At 50.6% G+C, this 13,897-nt stretch overlaps 1 protein-coding gene across 1 annotated transcript in view; it reads right to left on the bottom strand.

Annotated features, from left to right (window-relative positions):
• ABCA13 (ATP binding cassette subfamily A member 13) overlaps positions 1-13,897 on the bottom strand; it is a 366,745-nt gene that overhangs the window by 152,722 nt on the left and 200,126 nt on the right. The window contains exon 42 of the mRNA XM_042977198.1: positions 2,203-2,443. Within this exon, the coding sequence (XP_042833132.1) occupies positions 2,203-2,443 (241 nt within the window). The remainder of the gene's footprint in view (positions 1-2,202; positions 2,444-13,897) is intronic.

Raw genomic sequence — 13,897 nt, 5'->3', positions numbered from 1 at the left:
CCAAAAAGAGATTATTTACATAAATTATGGCACCTCCAGGCAACGTGCCGTGGCACAGCCTGAAAATGGGTGATGCGGTTTTCGCCTGATTTACAACAAGAGGTACACAGATACGTTATTTATTGAATAAAAAGGCAAACAATGAAGAGTGTTTATAGTGGAATGCCACTGTCATAAAACAATAAAAATGCATGTGTTAAAAGCATTACGTATTAACGTGGAGAAGACCATAAACCCCTAGGGGTATGGTGGATAGTGCTGGTAGGATTACCTGTGAATTTTTTTTATTATGATTTTGGCGAGCCTGCATTTTCTATTTTTTTTTTTTTTTGAGAGAGAGTGCATATGCAGACGTGTGCTGGGGGAGGGGCAGAATGAGAGAGAGAGAGAGAGAGAGAGAGAGAGAGAGAGAAAGAGAGAATCCCAAGCAGGTGCCACACCGTCAGCACAGAGCCCCGTGCAGAGCTCTGATCCCACGAACCATGAGATCATGACCTGAGCCAAACTCAAGAGTCAGACGCTTAACCGACTGAGCCACCCAGGCGCCCCATTTTTTTTCAAGAAACACATTTTATGGGGCATTCTATCCTTTCTGTCCATTCACGTCAAACACTTGGGAAAAGAAGAAGAGGGCAGGTACGTAAACTAGCTAGCCAGAAGAGAGAGCCCACTTGCGGAAAGAATATTGGGGACCTGCGTGCACGTCTCCAAACAGAACCACTGCAGGATTCTCTTTTTTGAGCTAAAAACCTGGACTCCGTGGAGCATAAAAACACACCGAGGAAAAAAATATAATTAACCAAAGGACACAGAAGCAAACGGAACAGTTTATTATCGATTTTTCCTTCTGCGTCTGCGTTTGTTTAAACTGAACTCCAAATTACACTTTGTTGTAAAAGTGACAAATATTAGCAGGCGCTAAGAGTCTGGCTAATTAAGCTCGTTATTTTAGTAAAGATAAGTATTTGATGAGGGCAGAACTAATCGCGCCCTCCCAGTTGCGCGAACCGTGTCCAGCCTAGCTAATATGCCAGTGCCCGGTGTCTGCCCCCCACCCCGAGGTGTGTAAGCACCGCCCCCCCAGAAAGAGAGTTGTTCCTGGTCAGCACTCGGGGTGATGCTGTTACCCCGGCCACTGCAAACCCAGCTCAGGGCAAAGGGAAGCTCAGGGAAGTCACGCTCAGTCTTGGGGGAACCAGCCACCTGAGGGACAGGCCCTCAGGTCCCTCTCTCGGGTGCCCAGTTTCCTGTCAATAAAACAAAACCCCTAGAAGCTCTGACACCATCCTATGTAAATTCATCTGGCTGCAAAACTCGGAGCACTCTGAATTTCTTGGCAGCAAAGCTGGACCGAATCTAGCCTGGGGGTGTGCGCAGGCTCACGGCCATACAGAGAGAAAAATCAGACATTTCTCTGCAGGGAGGGCCCTGCAGCTCCTGGCTGCTGTCCCAGAGCAACGCTGGAGGGTTCTGTGAAACACAATAATCCCCCTGATCTGTGGCTCTGGAAAGGGACGATCCTTCCCACAATTCTTCAGGTCAGTAGCAGCCTGAGGCAACATCCTACAGCATCTCCTACCTGGCGCATTTTATCATCCCAAGTCCTCACAAGAGGGGTGGGTGCAGAACAGTAAGATATTTAAAGAGACAGGGGCGCCTGGGTGGCTGAGTCGGTTAAGACACCAGTCTTGATTGCGGCTCAGGTAATGGTCTCACGGTCCGTGAGTTCGAGCCCCACGTCGGGCTCTGTGCTGACGGCTCGGAGCCTGGAGCCTGCTTCCGATTCTGTGTCTCCCTCTCTCTCTGCCCCTCCCCTGTTTGCTCTGTCTCTGTCTCTCAAAAATAAATAAACATTAAAAAAAAATTTTAATAAGAATAAATCAACTTTAAAAAAGAAATTTAAAGACAGACCACGTTCATTTAACTTTATTACAGTATATTGTTATAATTTTCCTATTATTACTGTATAAGTCTTCTCCTGTGCCTGATACATGAATTAAACTTATTATGTGTATGTATGCATGTATAGGAAAAAAACGAGGTATTTACAGGATTTGCTACATTCCATGATCTTGCCCTCTTGAACACAGCCCTCCAAAATCATGAAACCACACGTATATTTGCGATTCTTAAAAGCTACTGACATTCATAATCCGTCCTGACATAATTTGGAAGTGAAGGGGAGTGGGGGAGGTTTCTTACCTGAAAAAGTAAGTTTCGGCTGTGTCATAATGGCCAGGTGTTAGTTTGAGGGGCGGGTAGTCAATGGCCAGAGGCCTCACCATGAACAAGCCCATGGCCAAGGCCACGAAGAGGACAGGCAGCAGGAGGTCGGAGAGGGAGCTCTTCCAGGCCCGGCGCGTGTGCTGGAACCGCTTGACCAGGAGGGCCCCTGCCTGAGCCAGAGGCCATGGAGGGCGCGGGGTCCCGGATGGGGCGCCACCTGCAGAGACAGGAACATGCAGTCAGCCTGAGGCCAGGGCACCCCCCCCAACACTGCCCGGGTCTGCGGATCCCTCCGGAGGTTTACGATGGCCCCGGAGGCTAGTAGCACAGGGGGCCCGCGGTTCCCAAGCTCTGCAATGAGCGCGGACAGGGGGCCCCCGGTTCCCACGCTCCGCAATGAGCGCGGACACTCTGGAAACGTATGCGCACAGAACGCCTGGGGATGTAGCAGGGCAAGGACGGAGTTCTCTAATCCGGCTTTTGCAGCAGGCTCGAGCTTGTTTTTACTGGTTAAAATGCAGTGTGCTCCAGGAGCACGGACACCAACAAGAGAGCAGCGGGACCCATGTCTCCAGGCGGGAGTGCGTGTGTGGGAGGGGTGCAGACGGGGCAGGCCCCCTCCGCTGCCTCTCTTCTCCTGCCTTTTACTCCTCTGTCCCCACAGCCGGGTCCTTCCAGAGAACGCCCTTGGTCATGTCCAGAGCAGGGTCAGGAAGAACCATCCCCCCCAGCCCCTGCGCCAACCCCCCTGCCTAGTACGGGTGTCCCCGATGGAGAGGAGGCCAGAGCGGCTCTGGGGGTGCCTCTCCAGCTCCAAGTGAGCCCCCTTGGCCCACCAGGCTTCAGTAACCCGGCCCTCCCTTCCTCCCTCCGCCTCTCACAACTCGGAGACCCGCCCCCCAGGGAGCATCGCTCAGAAGGTGGGGCTGGAGGGCAGGGCGTGAGCAGGCGGTGGATGCCCAGGTCACCTTGCCAGGCTCCTCCCGGCCTCGTGACAACACAGACGTGGCCGCAATCAACCTGTCCAGTGCGGGCCGACCGGCTGGTGCCAGCAACTGTCACATCCGATGTGAGGATGACAAAACAGGAGGAAAAGGAGAGGCAGACCCAGGGACCACAGCCCTAATCCTCATCCAAAGGACAGACACAGCCATGCCCCATGGTCTTCCTCGCAATTCCTTCTGCAGGGTTCCAGAAAACCCAACAGAAAGTGTTTGAGGAGGAAGGTGGCCTTCTAAGAAGACAGTTATGCTAAATTGATCACACTGCCCGCACATATCAAATTGAAATACGGTTAATAAAAGCACAGCGAATACGTTTCAAATCCCCAAAGAAATCATTTTTAAAGACGCTCCCATTTGGAAAGAGAAATTATTTGCAATAGTGGTGAGCACAGAGCTGTGGAGAAGCAGCTGGGGATACAAATGCCTTCCTGAAATAACCCCCTCCCTTGTCTGACATCACGTTGTGCCCAGGATGCGGCGGGTAGCGGGCTACTTTTTGTCCTCAAAAAAGACATCACATAGGGGTCGCGCTAAAAATGTAAAGAAATGACCAAACACAAGGCGATCGAGCGTGGCAATCCGTGTGGGCAGAGCCGAAAGGACTGGTGCCACGCAGGCGGTCTGACGTGTTTAGGGCAAGTGAGAAAACAGTCACGGCCGTGGGGATGGTCAGGCACAGCCAGTGAGACCTCCGTCAAGAAATCAGTTCAGTCTGCCTCCCGAGCAGAGTCAGGTCTGCCTGACCTCAGACAGCACACGTCACCTCTGACACTTCTGGTCACCGGACGTAGGGCTTCTTTCCACATGTCAAGCACGTGTCTGTGACACCAGCTGGGTGGCCTACCATCCAACTCACTGGGGGCGCGACCTCCCTGCAGTGTCAGACCCCTCGGGCTGAGGGCTCAGTCACACAGGCCTGCCCCTCCCCCACTCCAGACACCAGCTACGGGTCCAGGTTGTCCCCCGCGCTTACCAGCCACTGACTGTAGATCAGAGGTTCCCATGACCCGAGCCTTGGGTTTGACCGACGTGCTAGGGTGGTTCAAAGAACTCAGGGAAACAGGTCCTCACATGGGCCAGCTTACAAAGGGATACGACAAAGGCCACATACGAACAGCCACGTGGAAGAGACGTGCGGGGTGAGACATTCGGGGAGGGACACTGTGGTTTCATGCCCTCTCCAGTATATCCCCAACACCTCCACGCGGTCACCTACCTGGGCTGAACCCCTTACTATTGGGATTTTGTGGGGCTCTCATCATGCAAACATTCCCTGTCATTATCTTCGTGTCCAGACCCTCTCCCCTCTCCGGAGGATGGGGGACCGGGCTGAAAATGCCAAACTTCTGATCGGCTCGGTCTTTCTGGTGAGCAGCCCCCCCGAGTCGTCTCGTCGGAACAAAAGATGGCCTTAGTGTTCTTATCACCTGGGAATGTACTAGGAGCCCTGGTCAGGAATAAAGCCGAAGACAGATCCTAGAACAACAGATGCTCCCCTGCTTTTATCACTTGGGAAATGACAGAGGGTTCAGGGCCCCTGTGCCAGGAGCTGGGGGCACAGACAGATGCACATCTCTTGGGATCCCACAAGACCCAACAGGCGAAGGGAGAAAATCTGATGTTTAAGGACCAACACGTGGGATATTAACAAGGCTGGCGTATTCTGTGAATGACTGTGCGTGGGAGCAGAAACGTGGGGGTTTCTGGAGGTTGCAGGGGGTTGGGCACCGGCTGGTGAAGCGCTTCCCAGACACTTTCGGGACCAGGGATTAGATTCCACACCAACTGGAGGCCGTCAACCCCAGCAACCAGGTGAGGAGATGCACAGTATTATAATCAAAGTGGTATTTCATCCCTTCACCAGTGCGGCTCTGACGAGGGTGGGCGGTGGGCGGTGGACACGGCCGTCAGGCAAGCCGGGCTACGACTCTCATTCATCCGAGGGGGAGGGGGAGGGGAGTAGGGTAGAAATGCTGATTCCCAGGCCCCACCTCGGACAGAATCACATCTCCACATATTCAGAGACTGAAATGCACTTTTAAAAAATAACTTCCCAGCGGGCGCCTCGGTAGCTCAGTCGGCTGAGTATCCGACTCTTGATCTTGGCTCAGGGCATGATCCCAGGGTCCTGGGATCAAGCCCCGTGTTGGGCTCCACACTGACCATGGAGCCAGCTTGAAAGTCTCTCTCTCCCTCTCTCTCTGCCCCTCCCCCACTCATGCACATGCTCTCTCAGATAGATAGATAGATAGATAGATAGATAGATAGATAGATAAATACAACATCCTAAGAGATTCTCATGGTCAGCTGGGTTATAAAATGTATTGGTCAATGGTGATTCATATATAACTCTCACAGAGCAGTTATGAAGTCAAAGTGATCTTAGTGTTAGAAAAGACGTATTATTGAATGCAGTTTGATCCTTTCTCATATATGACTAGAAGTATAAATATAAAAATATTCGTATATCCTGATCATTCTGTGAGAGTGTAATGCTGGATACGTCCACCTGGGGCACTCTGTATGCAGATCTAGCAGGAGAACTATGTGAATCTAAGTTAAGCTAACGTCATTGAGATGTTCTGGGTTGCTGGCCGCCCCAGATTTCCAAAATGATCCCTGAGAGAGCCATTTGATTTCCTCACTAACCTTTGGCTAAGGAGCCCTTTCTCTCGCACAGAAGCAAGCCTCACTCTGTTTAGAATCAAGAGGAACTGAAAGGTCACTGGTAAGCGTGATGGCTTGTGACCCTGCCAAAATCAATGACACCATCATTGTCTACCAAAATAGCCTTTTTGTCCCCCAGTTTTTAAAATATTTTTAATGTTTATTTATTTATTTTGAGAAAGAGAAAGTGGGATAAGAGCAGAGAGAGAGAGGGAGAGAGAATCCTGAGCAGGTTCCGCACTGTCAGCACAGAGCCCGACTCGGGGCTCGAACTCACGAACCGTCAGATCATGACATGAGCTGATATCAAGAGTGGACGCTTAACGGACTGAGCCACCCAGGTGCCCCCGAAGTAGCCTTCAAGTGGCATCTTATGACAGTCGCATCTAGCTACGCACACTCAGCTGCCTATCAAACTGTGCACCTGCTCAAATACATCTACAGCAGCCAATGGCTGCAAACACTTATTTACATCAGGGCGGTTTCTGTCTATGCAGCCAGGTGCACAGAAAATGGAAACAGAACGTGGCTTTCTGGGTGTTGGAGTCTACTTAGTAAATACGCCTGCTGATGGAGGAAGAACACGGTTAGAGAATGGCCCTTTATCTGCCCACTGGCTTTGCTCAGAGAGGATCAATCACAACAGCCACTGGGTGGGGGGGGGGGGGGGGGCGAGTGGGAGAGGAAGCACTGGATTAGAATCCAGTCTCAGCCGCCAACGTGTTGGGTGACTTCTGGAAATTCCCAGCCCCACTGCATGTCACTTCCCTCAGCTGTGAAACAGAGATTTATATTCTCCCTCTAGGTAACAAGGATTCTTATTACCACACTTATGAAACTAGCAGAACAGGTACAGTTTGACCGCCAGCCACTGTAAATGTTCATCAGACAGCGGGATAAGCCTGTGGGGAAAGGTGTTTCTCATTATTAAGAAAAATAAATCCTCCCCCCTTCCCATGTGTTAACTGAACATAAATGGGGGAAATAAAGGGCTAAGATAGTTTATGGTCATGAATCAACCACCAATCAAATATTCATGGCTAAACTCATAGAAGTATTCACATGAATAATTTAACAGACAAAATTAAAATGCTGGACCAAATTGTTATGAATTGTCTTATTTGACTTACGAGTATAATTCTATTCAAAGCATCCAGTGGCATCCATAACTAGGCACTCTCATTTACACTGACCCTCAAATTACTCAGAAAAAAATGTCCAGAGATTTTTTTTTGGGGGGGGGGTCAGGTGGCTTCAGTGAATACCTTAAAATATCAAGGACGCAGCATGCACCCCAGAATACGATCTCCATGTTGCTGAATACATCCGAATGTTCTTGAAGCTTTTAAAATAAACCATCACAAATGTAATGCCTTCAAGTCCACTTTTAAAAAATGAATACCCCAAACAAAAAATGGGTCAATTAGCAGGTATGAGTGTGTAGTTCATTTATAAATCTACAGGGGCACCCAGGTGGCTCAGTCGGCTGAGTGTCCGACTTCGGCTCCGCTCACGATCTCTCGGCTCATGAGTTCAAAGCCCTGCATCGGGCTCTGTGATGAAAGCACTGAGTGTTCTTGGGATTCTCTCTCTCCCTCTCTCTCTCTCTCTGCGCCCCTCCCCCACTTGCACTCTCAAAATAAATAAAACATTTAAAAAATAAAAGCAGGATTTGCAGACCACAATAACGCAACTTGCAGTGAAACAAGGAACGCCTGTAAACAGGTAGATGGGTGTCAACACTGGAAATGTCTGTGGGAGACCACCACCAACACCAGCGTCCGGGGGTCCCAGCCCTGCCTCGCACGAAGACCTCCCACACCTCAGACTGGCCGTGGCCTCTTGGCTTCTCACCTATAACACAAAAGGCTTGGACGGGCCATGGCTCCGTCCTTCGTGCTGGCACAAGCTGGTGTTGTACAGCTTTCGCACAACTCATGATTTGCCTCATTCATACCATTTGCAGAAGAAAACCAGCCACACATCGAACGTCCTCTTCTTAAGAGAGGTAGAAGGGTTGGCGGGGGGGGTGGGTGCAAAGAGGAAAGGAGGAAACAGAAAAAAGAACGAAACGAAAAAGAAGAATAAAGGAAGATGTTTTGTGATGGTTGTATGTTTAATGATATGACAAAAATCCAAAATAGGATTATTTCTTAAATATTAAACGTGGTGACACAAAAAATATACAACCTTCAAAACCAAACTGTGTTACTGCAATCTTGGTTAAATATTCTTTCGGAAAGAACATTATTAATTATGATTAATTGTTTTAAAAGCTAAGAAGGAGAGGCTATATTTATCTAAACTGTTTTATTGATAATAATCTCACAGCGATGTATCACTCGACCTTCAAAATGCTTTATCTGCTCGTTTCTTACAACAACCACATTGCTCCTTTTCATACATGATTTTGATTTTTTTAAGGCTCTTTTTTGTTGTTGTTAAGTAAGTTCTACACTCACCTTGGGGCTCGAACTCATGACCCAGAGATCAAGGATCAGTCGCACAGGCCACAGACTGAACCAAACTGGCACCTTCATACGGGATTTTTACATTAAAAAAAGAAGAAAAATCTAGGTAGAAGAAGAATTTTCTGTTCACCTCCAAAGTTTTCCCAATTGCTAAACAGGCTAGGGATCACTTTTTCTGTTACTTTCTCTTATTTTCTTTTAGTGTGTGCACATGCATGTGAGTGGGGAGGGGCAGAGAGAGAGAATCCCCAGCAGGCTCCACGTTCAGTGCAGAGCCCAACTCCGGGCTCGATCTCACGGTCCCAGGATCCTGACTTGAGCCACAATCAAGAGTCGGACGCTCAACCGACTGAGCCCCCCAGCGCCCCGCTTTTTCGATCCTTTAAAAAGCACAGTGATTCACAGCCAAACGATGAAAAGCATCAAGGCAGGATTTCACTCTGGAAGAGGGCTGGGCGTCACGCCCAGCCACATCTTTTTTCTGGAATAGAGATGGCCCCAACTCCTTGGACGGGATTCAACATGCCTTGAGGAGACAGTGACAATGTTCAGGGAACTTATGCTCTGTGGGCAGGTTGCTTAAACGAGGGGTTTGGGTTTTTTCTTTCCAATGCACCAAACTCAGGTCTTCCTGCAGCCCCTGAATGGCCCCAACCTGGGGTTGAAAACCCGCGTTCCCTCCAAAGCTCTCCTGGGCTGTCAGGCAACGGAACAAGGGCTCCTCTCTGCCGCACCCGGTCCTCCTTCCAGCCTCGGCCCTGCTCTCCGGCTCTGCTCCCATCACAGTGGGAGGCAGGGTGGACAGCAGGCAGGTGTCTGGGCTCCGCTGAAGGTTGGCTCGAAGGGCTCCTTTGTGAACAGTGAGCAACGACATGCAAGGGGGGGCCCTCGAGCTGGCGTGTGGCACATAGTGAGGGTCTATGGATGCAGCCAGAGAAGAAAGCTCCCCATTGCCGAATCTTCTCTTGCACTGTGGCCCTGTGCTCACCACCCCCACTGTTCCGTCCTTGTCGTGTGTGGCCACCGCAAGGGGGCCGAGCTCAGTTCTCCTGGCAAAGCTCAGATCTGAGAACGCTCTCTGGCACTCAGAAGGCGTTCAGAGCCATCTGATGAATGAGGAGCGGACGGATGTGACCAAATGTTGTCTTCGGTGCCCTCACCCACTGGTCACCTGGCTGTGACTTCCCTCCCCCCTCCCCGGTCCCACTTTCCCTGCCCAGAAGCCACACCACCACTCCCTCTAATCCCTTCCTGCCCTTTCCCACGCTCAGCCTCGCCAAGTGCGCCCCCGGGCCCCATTCACCAGCCATCTCTAGGCCACTGATGGCACGTCCACCTCCGTGTGGTTCTCCCTCAGAGCGTAAGCAAGAAAGATGGGGGCCCCTGGGTGGCTCAGTCGGTTAGACAACTGACTTTGGCTCAGGTCATGATCTCAGGGCTTGTGGGTTCAAGCCCCGCGTCGGGCTCTGTGCTGACAGCTCAGAGCCTGGAGCCTGCTTCAGATTCTATGTCTCCCTCTCTCTGCCCCTCCCTTGCTTGCGCTCTTTCTCTATTTCTCTCTCTCTCAAAAAATAAATAAAACATTTAAAAAAATTTGGGGGGAGCGGTGCCTGGGTGGCTCAGTTAGTTAAGCGTCTGACTTCGGCTCAGGTCATGATCTCGCGGTTCGTGGGTTCGAGCCCTGCGTCGGGCTCTGTGCCGACAGCTGGGAGCCTGGAGCCTGCTTCGGATTCTGTGTCTCCCCCTCTCTCTACCCCTCCCCTGCTCATGCTCTGTGTCTCTCTGTCTCTCAATAATAAATAAATATTTTAAAAAATTGTTTTTTAAATTTTTTTAGGGGCACCTGGGTTGCTCAGTCGGTTGAACGTCTGACTTCGGCTCAGGTCATGATCTCATGGTTCATGAGTTCGAGTCCTGCATCCAGCTATGTGGTGACAGCTCGGAGCCTAGAGCCTGCTTCAGATTCTGTGTCTCCCTCTCTCTGCCTCTCCCGGCTCATTCTCTGTCTCTCTCTCTCTCTCTCTCTCAAAAGTAAATGAACATTAAAAACATTTTTTTAATTCTTTTAAATAAATACACAAAATGACACTCTCAACCCTTGACCCTACAATGGACGTGTTCCTAAAGGTTGCCCAGAGCCACTCTGCCTCCATTTCCCCAGTTTTCCACCATTATCTTGGTAGCAAGGGGCACACTTAAGATGAGCGAGGCCCCTCCTTTGTCAAACGTGTCACAAGAAGGGCCGATTCCAGGTCAGGGTCCACGGTGGGAGCCGCTACTCTTCACCAGCTTGGGGTTTCCTTGGGCAGCTCTGACCGAGAGGGGCTGGGCTTCACAAGCTCCACCGGCCCCTCGCGGCCCCGACAGAAGCGGCTGCTCCCTGACACCTGCCGCCAGCGTTTATTGGCCCATGTCTATCTCAATTCGGCCTTCTCTCTGGCACACTGCCTCATGCAGAGCCCCTGCCGGGAGCTCTCCGCTCATCTCGCTAACGCCGCCAACAAACCTTCCCTGGCATGTGTAATTGGCGGCGGGCACGGTCCCCCCCACCTGGCTGACCAGGGAGGCGGTGTTTGAAGCTGGAGGAAGTGTGGACAAAGCAGAGAAGACGGCGCTAGGGGCTGAACACCGCCGCTCGGCCTGCAAGACACATGCAGAATTTGGAACAGCTCTTTGAAGAGGCCGAGAATTACAGGCTCCCCATGCAGGAGAGGCTGTTCAAACAGGATTGTCTCCAAAAGCAAAGGAGAGGCTGCACACCCTTCAGATTAATCACTGCCAAATTGCTTTCCATCATCACAAGAAGTAGCAATTAGGAATGAAATACAGAGGATTAAATGGTGGGAGGAAAGGGAGAAGATTTTAGGTAAAGTGGGACTGACAGAGCTGAGAATTTCACTGCAACCTCAGACCTCACATGGGGCAGGGGGGTAAGGCTTCAGTAGGGAAGTAAGGAAGGAGGGAGGGAGGAGGGAGGTGGGAAGAGAGGGGGGAAGGAAGGGAGGAGGGAGGGATGAAAGGAGGAAGGACAGGGAAGGAAGTGAAGAAGGAGGGAAGGGAGGAAGGAGAGAGGAGGGAAGAAAGAAGGGATGGATCAAGGAGGGAGGAGGAAAGGAGGACAGAAGGAAGGGAGGGAGGGAGGAAAGGAGGAGGGAGGGAGGAGGGACGGGGAAGGAAGTGAAGGAGGGAAGGGAGGGAGGAGGAAGGGAGGGAGGAGGAAGGAGGGGAGAAAAAAGGGAGGGATGAAGGAGGGAGGAGGAAAAGACCAGGGAAGGGAGGGAGGAAGGAAAGGAGAAGGGAGGGAGGAGGGAGGGAGGGAAGGGAGGGAGGGAGGAGACAAGAAAGCCATTGCCAAAGCCTTACAAGGAGAAAACACCTGTTGCCCAGATTCACTCTGTACCAGCTGAATATGTGACATGACTTTTCACCTGAACTTTGGCCTTGATGAGACTCTAACCTGGCTGGTGTTTCTCACAGATGGCCATAGCCCACCTGAATCAAAGGAAATTGGGGTGTTTGTTAAAACCTGTAAATGTCTCAGTCTCGGCACTAAAATTTATGGAAGTTGGCCTAAGAATCTGCCATTTCAATAACCATCCAAGTTTTTTTTCCCTCTTTTTTTTTTTTTTTTTTTTTGAAGAACGCCATCCTAACAGGGATGCGGTGATGTCTCACTGTGGTTTTGATCCCAAGTCCTCTGACAACAAGTGACAGTGAGCATCTTTCATGCACCTGCTGTCCATCTATGGAAAAATGTCTGTTCCAATGCTTTGCCCATTTTTTAAAAAATGTTTATTTATTTTGAGAGAGAGAGAGAGTGAACAGGGGAGGGGCAAAGAGAGAGGAGGAGAGAGAATCCTAATCAGGCCCCATGCTGTCAGCACAGAGCCCAGTGTGGGGCTCGATCCCATGAACTTTAAGACCACGACCTGAGCCAAAATCAAGAGCTGGACGCTCAACCGACAGAGCCCCCCAGGCATTCCTGCTTTGCCCATTTTTTAATTGGGTCTCTTGTCTTTTTGCTATATCGAGTTATAGGAGTTACAGGAGTTCTCTACATCTTGTGGTATCAATCCCTGATCGGATCCATGGGGTGCAAACACTTTCTTTCCAGCGGCGGATTTCCTTTTCATTCTACCAATCCCTTTGCTGTGCAGAAGCTTTTTTGGGGACGGGGGAAACCAGCGCCCTCCATGCTCTGCTGGTGGCAATGCAAACTGGTGCAGTCGCTGTGGAGGACAGTATGGAGGCTCCTCAAAAATCTCAAAAACAGAACTACCCCCCCAAACCCTGAAATCAGGACCTTGGAGAGATCCCATGCAATGATATGATGCACCAGGCACCCCACACTCCTCACACCGGCCCAAAGTCCATCAACAGATGAATAAAGAAAGAGAATGAGCATGTGCGCACGTGTGTGTGTGTGTGTGTGTGTGTGTGTGTGTGTGTGTGTGAGAGAGAGAGAGAGACAGAGAGACAGAGAGAGAGAGACAGAGGGAGAGACAGAGAGAGAGAGAGAGAGAGAGAGAGAGAGAGACAGGGATGGAGTAACTATAGAGCAGCATTACTCAGCCCTAAATAAATGGCAATTTGACACCTGCTACCGCATATTTGAGCCTAGTGGACATTGTGATGAGTGAAATAAACCCATCATCGCAGGACAAATACTGCTTGATTCCATTTATCTGAGGAATCTAAAATCCCCAAATTCCTGGGGCGCCTGGGGGAGGGCTCAGGCTTGATGAGTGGTCATGTCATGATCTCATGATTCATGAGTTCAAGCCCCACATCAGGCTCAGCGCTGACAGTGTGGAGTCTGCTTGGGATTCTCTCTTTCCCTCTCTCTCAAAATAAATAAACATTAAAAGGGGCGCCTGGGTGGCTCAGTCGGTTAGGCATCCAACTTCAGCTCAGGTCATGACTTCATGGTTCATGAGTTCAAGCCCCACATCGAGCTCTGTGCTGACAGCTCAGAGCCTGGAGCCTGCTTCAGATTCTGTGTCTCCTTCTCTCTCTACCCCTCCCCTGCTCACACTCTGTCTCTCTCTCTCTCAAAAATAAATAAACATTAAAATAAATAAACACTAAAGAGAGTGTTTAAAAATTTTTTTTAAATAAAATGGATTCTTACAAGCAGCACAGAGTGGTGGTCGCCAGGGGCTGGAGGGGTGGATACGGGAGTCGTTTTTCAATGTACAGAGAGTTTCAGTGACGCAGGACGAATCAGTATGGACCCGCTGCACTGAACGTGGGGCTTCTCTGCTGCTGCTTCTTTTCCCCAGAGGAAGAACCACGAGCATGTGGCAACCCTCCAGGGGAAGATCCAGGAGATTTGGGGGGCAGGGATTGAAGACACAGATAAAGAAAGAATTCTTGCCTGTGCTATGGCCTGGAAGAGGGGCCTGGGGTCCTGTAGCAGCAGGGATGGGGTGTGCTGGGTGGGAGGCCTCCCTGAGAGCAGGACAGCAGCAGACCAGGCTGGGGTGGGGGGCAGCGCTGACAGAGGCCACTGGGAACCTGCAAACATCC

The sequence above is a fragment of the Panthera tigris genome, chromosome A2 (genome assembly GCF_018350195.1).
Source record: "Panthera tigris isolate Pti1 chromosome A2, P.tigris_Pti1_mat1.1, whole genome shotgun sequence".
NCBI lineage: Eukaryota > Metazoa > Chordata > Mammalia > Carnivora > Felidae > Panthera > Panthera tigris.
The sequence above is the reverse complement of the archived record's forward strand: the minus strand, read 5'-3'. Positions and strand labels throughout refer to the sequence as shown.